Source organism: Carex rostrata, chromosome 17, assembly GCF_964058835.1.
Source record: "Carex rostrata chromosome 17, lpCarRost1.2, whole genome shotgun sequence".
In the NCBI taxonomy this organism is placed as follows: domain Eukaryota; kingdom Viridiplantae; phylum Streptophyta; class Magnoliopsida; order Poales; family Cyperaceae; genus Carex; species Carex rostrata.
In genome coordinates, this window is record NC_135934.1 from 4099984 (window position 1) to 4108016 (window position 8033).

At 30.7% G+C, this 8033-nt stretch overlaps 1 protein-coding gene across 1 annotated transcript; it reads right to left on the minus strand.

Annotated features, from left to right (window-relative positions):
- Positions 1–276: 276 nt before the first annotated feature.
- On the minus strand, positions 277–6465 carry LOC144568430 (transcription factor bHLH68-like). The gene is made up of 8 exons (XM_078318785.1): positions 6005–6465; positions 5412–5700; positions 4115–4192; positions 3266–3331; positions 2884–2949; positions 2303–2356; positions 1551–1598; positions 277–804 (listed from the first exon to the last, which is right to left on the minus strand). The coding sequence occupies exons 1-8, from the start codon at positions 6256–6258 to the stop codon at positions 667–669; spliced, it is 993 nt and encodes a 330-aa protein (XP_078174911.1). The 5' UTR covers positions 6259–6465; the 3' UTR covers positions 277–666.
- Between the last annotated feature and the right edge of the window lie 1568 nt (positions 6466–8033).

Here is an 8033-nt window from a genome sequence, read left to right on the forward strand (position 1 = left end):
TTTCGATAAAAAATATAGAGAGGGTTAGATAACATAGTTTTGTTAGTACTACGTACACTGCATGGTGCTTATTATTCATAATTGTTTATTTTTCCATAGCTATACTTCATATTAATTACAAAAGTCAAAATTAATTAAATCTATTAAAGGTGTCATCCAATCAAAGTGGTCAACTAATTGAATAATAATAATAATAATGAAAAATAATTTAGCAAATATATACCTTTTTCTGTAATCAATTTAGTTACTAATTCATCATACATTCAGTAGAGACACTTGTTGAATACATATGCAATTAAGCAAAAGCTAATTAAGGAATTTCATCCTTAACTACCTAATTAATATCATCATGTTACAACTTTTCATTTTAAAATATGAGAAAATGATCATCAGCTACTACAACAACTCAAACAACTACGTACGTAATACTATAGCGTAGTAGTGTCACAATATATCATGAGGCCAACTTAATTTCCTGGTCACTTTACAAACCTTAATTGCCAAGAAAATACTAAATTTAAAGTTCATAGCATCAAGAGCAATCAATCTCAGTTTGTTTTTGAAATAGAATGACTGCTCATGATGTTATGTACCACCAAAAAGAACCCTCTCTCTCTCCCCCACATGAACCCAACCACAGGGACCACAAGCACCGTAGGAAATCATCTACCTGAAGGTGGTGGTACCGAGAGCGGTAGGCCAGAAGTCGGCACTGGTATCGGTCCCCAGATGTGAAGTGCATGACACTGGTACCAGACATAAGCCTCTACTCTTTAGATCCTTCATCTGCTCTTCTTTTCCTCCCTGATATTAATTATAGTATAAGTTATTTAAAAAGTGAAAAGAAATTGTGATAGAATATTCCATGCTAAGTAATTTATATCAGTGGATCATAAACTTGGTATCAGACTAACAGTATAAGCAATAGAATATAAACCAAATAAAGATATAGTTCAAGTACACTATTTACCTAACCATATATATATATATATATATATATATAGTCCATGATCTATGATATATATAATATAGCAAAAATATTAACACCAATTAATGACAAAAAAAGGGATTTGTTACATCTGGGCTGGGTATATGTGTATTATAAATCATCCACAAATGTTCTTCTAAACTTTCTAGAGAAAAGTTTATTATATATGCAGTAAAGTATACTCTCTATAATTAATCATGATAAATTTCTCTCTTATTAAATAAATATATCCTTAATGATAATGCATGACCTTGAAGCTAAGCAACCTGCTGGTAGTAGATGTAGATTTACTTTTTGACATACATAGTATATATAGCTGTATATATATATAACAAGATTAATTTCAAGAGAAGTAATAATTATGTAAAGTGTCAACATATGTAAATGTTACTTTACGGACACACTTGTGGGGTTTCAGACAAATAAAGTGATTGGAAAAAGTGCTGTAAAGCAAACAGTAGTTTCATTTGTTTCTTCCATGCATTAAAAGCAGCTCAATTGATTGTGATTTGAAAAAACAAATATGAATAAATTAGGTGTAAATAATGTAAATGGATTGTACCTGATTACCCGGGTATTCTGGAAATAGACAATTCCTCTCTCCTTGTCCCTATTTATAAATTTAAAAAGAATATTAATTAGTTGAGTTACAAAAACAAGGAAAGAAAAAAAAAAGTTTCTTTATTCTGGTAAATAGTACAAGCATGCAATGTTGACAGCAGCTGTGCTTAGATCTTGCAATCTTTAAGCTGTACTTTTTACAATTATGAGCTGTAATCATGCTCCTGTAATTATACAAAATCATATGAACTTTACTAAAGAAATGACAACTCTGGATTGAATTGCTTGACTAGCTATAGAGAAACCCTCTCTAGTTTGGTTTAACAAAAGGATTATAGTCCTTTCTTAAAAAAATAAAAATAAAACAATGCACCTAAAACCCTATTTGGTTTTTTTGGTTTTGAGTATATGTTTTTATTCAATTTGTTTTTAGTGTGACTTATTATAACACAACCTCAAATATTGATATTGTAATGCCCCTCATTTGGACTTTGTACTTTTGTGATGCATATATCTTTCTTAGATTATTTTATCATTTTTATGTAATATATATATAATTTATGTTACTTGGTCAATTCAAGTTTTTTCAAACGACTATGAATTTATCTGCAAAAAAAGTAAAAAACCAGAAGGGTACAGAGAAGAACACATGATGTTTCACCTTTCCAAAGATGAACGTGCAACTGCACTCATGATATTATGTTTTTATTTAATGTTTTTTTGTGTAGGAATGAGATAGAGAGAGAGACTTACAGGCTGCATGGTTTTAGAAGTGGGCCCAGAGCCCATGTAAGGATTGCTCAGAGCCTATATGATGCATCAAGACAAAAATAAAATCACAATCCATCTATCTCTGGTGTAAAAAAAAATATGAGACACTAAAAAACAAAAAATAACAAAAAGATAGATTTCTGATAAAAACAGAATTTTCGCTGTTCAATCTCCAGCTTTAACTGCGTGCTCTAGTGCACAGTGTCTATATATCCCCCATGGCCCCACCTCTCTCTCTCTATATCCATCTACCTCTTTTTGTTTTTTCTTAGGAGAAGGTTTCATTTACTTGTCAGATTCTTACCTCCATAATGTTTTATCTCCTCAACAATTTTCTTTTATCCTTTGGATATATACAAAGACAAGTTACCTTAATAATATCTTCTTCTTTTTTGAGTAGAACCTTAAATATATCTATTGCATGTGAAAATGTATATAGTATAGCTAGTGGTGACACACATGCATATACATGGCCAAGGTACATTAAATATAATAAATTGAATATACATATAAGGGAGCAAAGTATGGATGAATTTGTTTTTTTTTTCAGAGAGAAAGTGGACCTCTATTTGACCGAGAAGGAATCTGATATAGCCAATAGTTTCTTGGAGTACAGAGGCAGTGTCAGTCTGAGAAAAAAAAAAAGACAAACCCATATAGATATGTCAGAAGAGATAGATCTATCACCTGTCAATTTATACTTTACAACATTATTTGAACAAAAGCAAGAACTGTTGCTGAATGAAGGAAGATGGTCCAAAACCCTAATTTATTAGTATGTTTGTAAAGTTGTAGTCTTTTATCAATCAAAGCTCAGTTATTTGTAAACTGTGCAAAAACTGGTTTAATGGAGATCTATGCTCTAGCATGTATTTAGAAAGGTGATTAAAGGGATCAAGTTCCTCAAAAAAAAAAAAAATGGATTAAAGGGATCAAATTTTTTACCTTTCCAAATGGGGACACTATTTGGTGTAGAGCTGTAATTCTATCTCCTAGCCTCTCCTTTCTTACCTGAAAACTCAGTTAATAGTAACAAAATAATGTTAGTAATATTTTCTTAAACAAATTGAAAGTGTATAGACAGCAACAACATGGTTTTCTAGTTTCTTCAACCTTTTTTTTATATATATCTCTGATCTCTGTTCTTTCTTAAAGTGATCATACCACATAGAAGTTTAAGCATTTGTTTAATTTGTTTAGCTGATATGTAAACTTGACGACTAAATTTTGGCATCATGAAATCACACACACATGTTCTAAGATAAGTTTTTCACAATATATATGATTAAAAAAAATGGAAGCATCAGCTTTTTTGTGATATGAAACCAACTCTTGCAAAGGATAGCAACCACTATCACTGCCTTTCCTGTCTAATATTGTTCTCTAGTGGCATAATTAATACAAACACATGGTACTTTCATTAGGTCATAAGCATGTTTTCATGTGTCTTAAGTTCTTAAAATATTTTGTTTGTTTGTTTGTATCCATGATTTAGTTAGATATATTCTAACAACTTAAGTGTCAATTTTTGTTTGTCATGTAATGAGAGCTGCTGCTTTTAGGTTATATCAAAATGTCTTATCTATTTAGTTCTAGCAGGGATGTACCGTTAGAACATAGTTTAGTTTAGAATGCTGATCATGACAAAACAAAGAGAGAGCGAACTATGGAGAGAGATATACAGAGAGAGAGAAGATATATGTTATTTATTAAAAAATATATATATATTCAGAGGGGAACTAGCTAAAAAGTGATATAAAAAGGAGAGAGAGAGAGAGAGAGAGAGAGAGAGACCTTGAGAGTAGATTGAGCAGATGAGGTGACTTGAACCCTAGCCTTCTTGAGGGCTGAGCCAGTTGCTGTGCTGTTGCACTAGATAGAGAGAGAGAGAGAACAAAAGAATAAAGAAAAAAGAATAATCAAAAGGAGAACATTTGAGAACCCTAAAAAAAGACAAGTGCCATGATTTATGACAACATGTGCCTCTTTCAAGAACTTCCCTGCACTCTTACCAAGAGATCATCCAATTTTTGTAACATAAAATAGAAAAATATCATTAAAAATGCCTCATGCTTATCTTATGGTAATATTTTCATGCTTTGTATAATAGTAAAATTTTAAAAGAAGTAATTGTACTTAAAAATCTCAAAACAAGAAACATAGAAATAGAATAGAAAAAATAAATAAACATTCTTACTTATCATTTAACACATTGTGCGTTTAACATAAATTGTCTACATTCCTAGGTAGGATTTAATGTCAAAAACTGAGTCTGTATTGTACATATATTATATGAGAATTTTTTTTTGGAGAAAAGCATTCAAGCTCTGAGCAAATTAATGATTTAATACTAATGAAAAGGATTACTGATCATTCCGGAAACCAACAAGGCGTTGAATTCAAAGATCTAGTTTAAAAACTTGCATGCAAAAGATTAATTAATTAAAAGGAAATATTGAAACTACAACTTTCTATGCATTAAAGTTTCCTTTGTATTGATATCGTTCATGCAGCACGAAATCCAAAAATCCAAAATGATAATTGTCAATGAGACAAATTAAAATCCTTGCAAAATAATTAAAAATTCAATAAAAAGACTGAAGGGAGTTCTAATGAAAATATATCATAATTTTTTTATGTTCTCCAAAGTTTGCATGCACCAATACCAAAGAATTGTACAAGTCAAAAATTAAGAACTACTTATTTTTTTAGATAAGTACTGTACTGTAATTTATAGATTCAAGAATCAAGATGCAAGAACTCAATTCATTATGTAAAGGAGTTCCTTCTTGCACCATTACCAACGAAGTATAAGAAAGTAGTAAAAGATTATGAAACGAAAAAATATGTTTCCTTTTACGAAGTAGAAAAATTGACAACATTCTTTAATTTAAAGGAAAATACAATATTATGATAACAGATATTTATACGAAATAAATAGCATGCATGATAATTAAAAGTTGAAGTTTTTCTATGTGAAGTTATGAACTCAAACTCAGAGAAAAAAAAAAAAAATAGCAGTAATATAGAATGTATGGAAACACCAACAGAAATCACCTGAAAAATAAATAAAAATAATAAGAATCATTACCTCAGATGAATTGTCTGACTGGTGGGGCCTCCTGTCAGGCAAGCAATTGGAGAAATCTAACATGTTACTTCCCAAGCTTGTTGTAGTAATACAAGACCTAGGAGATGAAGCTGGTAAGAGCTGATTCCATTGAGATTTTGGTCCTGGTATCTCCTCATGATTTCTATTAGTTGCACCGTTATATGCATATTGATCCGATTTGTTAACCGACTTATCGTCCCAATTCTCTATCTTCCTCGATTGAGCAGCAATAGAATATGCATATCTTTCTTCTTCTGAGAGCCCTGACCTGAGAGAATTTCCAGAGAGAGAGTATAATTGAAGTTTTAGTTTTGCAAAAGAAAAAAGATTATTATAGGGTTCCAAAATATACTTGTGCGGTGGAAATTCATGAATACCTATTTTTCATAGGAATATTTTTCATATGATTATGTTAAGTTAGTTGCTATTAAGTTATGGATCTAAAACCATATAGAGAAATTGTGACTCTATCAAAACAAATAAATAAATCCAAAAAAAAAAGATCCATTGTCCAGCTTTCATTTTTTTTGTTAATTTTTGAATGGATACTGGAGAGAGAGAGAGAGACTAACAGCAAGAGCTGGCTAAGGCTAAGAGACTCAGGTTGATCTTGGTTCTCCTGCCATGGTGCATGCATCACAGGGAGAAAATATGAAGCTGCAGGTGCAAACTGAGAGAGAGGATTCAGAGTAGCAGTATTTTGGTTTTCTTCAAGATTTGGCCTTGAGCTACTGCTGTTCATGTCTATCCACAGATTGCTATTGTTTTGATCTCCTCCTATCATCTGTTGCACCAAAGAACTATAGAAAATTTGGCCTCTATTCATGACTAAGTCTTGATAAAATCACTTAATACACACCTTTTCTTTTGTTTCTATTTCTCTCTTCTTTGTTGCTTTTGTTTTGAATTCTCTTTGCTACAAATCTCAAATCTTTCTCAGAAGGTCTCTTTTCTTACCCCTTTTCTTGCACCTGATTAGATGAGATGAGAGGTCTCCGAGAAAGAATGCTTTAGAGGATGTATTGAAGAATCTAACTACATTGGGTTTGTGGTTTTCATATTATTAATTGTCAATTTTTTATTTCATTTTTTAGGAAATGATAGCGCGCTCCGACTTCTGTCCCCCCCAAGTTCACCTCATTATTGTTTTGTAAAACAAGTACTTATTTTCTTAAACTAATATCTTAATGGTTGAAATATTAAATATATTATTATATAAATTAAGTTAGGTTACGGTGCTATACATAACATATATCAAACTACCGATGCTGCCACTCAAAATCTCAATGATGTGAGTTACTGATTAATTGATCTGAACTTAATGTGATACATATATATATACAAATTAAAAATCCCATAAAATACAAAAATATTTTATTAATATTTACAGACAGGGAAACTATTGATTTGGAAAATTTTCTCTCAATCTAAAAAATACTGGTTCTCTCAAAAGAGATCCAATCCAGAAAATAGTAAAAAAAGTTTCAATACTTTAAGATTTGGTTTCAAAAAAATGGTAATATTAAGATCAAATCGAACCGCTCACATTGATTTATCATAACTCCGAACAAGGATTTGATGTTAAGTAGAACCGGCTATTTGCAGGGGCAGATCCACATTGTCTCTTAGGGACAGTTGTCTCCTCCCTCTGGATTTTGAGTTTTAGTGGGAATCTATCAGTCCCGATCGACTTTGTTCTCTTCTAAAAAAAAAATTGCCCCCCTCTAGATATTTGATTTGTAATTCAGTTAATTTAGGGTTAAAATGAAAATAAATTTCTTGAATTATGATTAGTAATTAGAATTATAAATTAGAGCATCAAAAATTAGAAAGAGTATTGAAAAGTATAAGTCAAAGTGTTGTTTTTCATCGAGTACCGATTAGTTAATGGATTTAAACCTGATTCGGTATTTTCTTGTCCTCTCTGACGAAAATCTTAAATCCGTACCTGACTATTTGACAAAAGTTTAAATAGTGTTTATTGCATCATAGCGGATTGGCTAAAAAAGCGGCGCTATACTCAAATAGCGCCGATAGTGTCATAGCTTTTATGGTCCGAAAACGCTATAGGGACGCTATAACGTACTATTTGGTATTATATAAGTATAGTAACTCATATATATATACCAATGAGCAATTTACTAATCATTGGCTTCTTTTTAAAGTAAAACAACGATAAATTTTTTTCTCATCTTTAATATATATTTTCCTTGAGGAGAAAAAACTTTTCGGGTGACTTGTGAAATGAGAAATATCACGTCTAAACTGTACAAAAAAAAACATATATTCAAGTAGAAAATTTGAAAATAATGAATAAAAAGTAGTAGCTAGATCCAGAATTTACAAGAAAAAGATGAAAATTAACTAAGATGTATATATAGATTCTTATTTTAATTTGATGCAAATTTCATTATCCTTAAATTAAGTAACTCTGCAACACTGACCAATGAACTATATGTATATCAGGCATATTTTGTTGAATTACAATTAAATTTAACCCCAGTTAAGTTTAATAAAGTACAAGGCAATTAATTAATTAATATAATTAATTTTGTGAACTACACGTTTTGTCTTTCTTTTTTTTTTCTTATAAAACCGGAA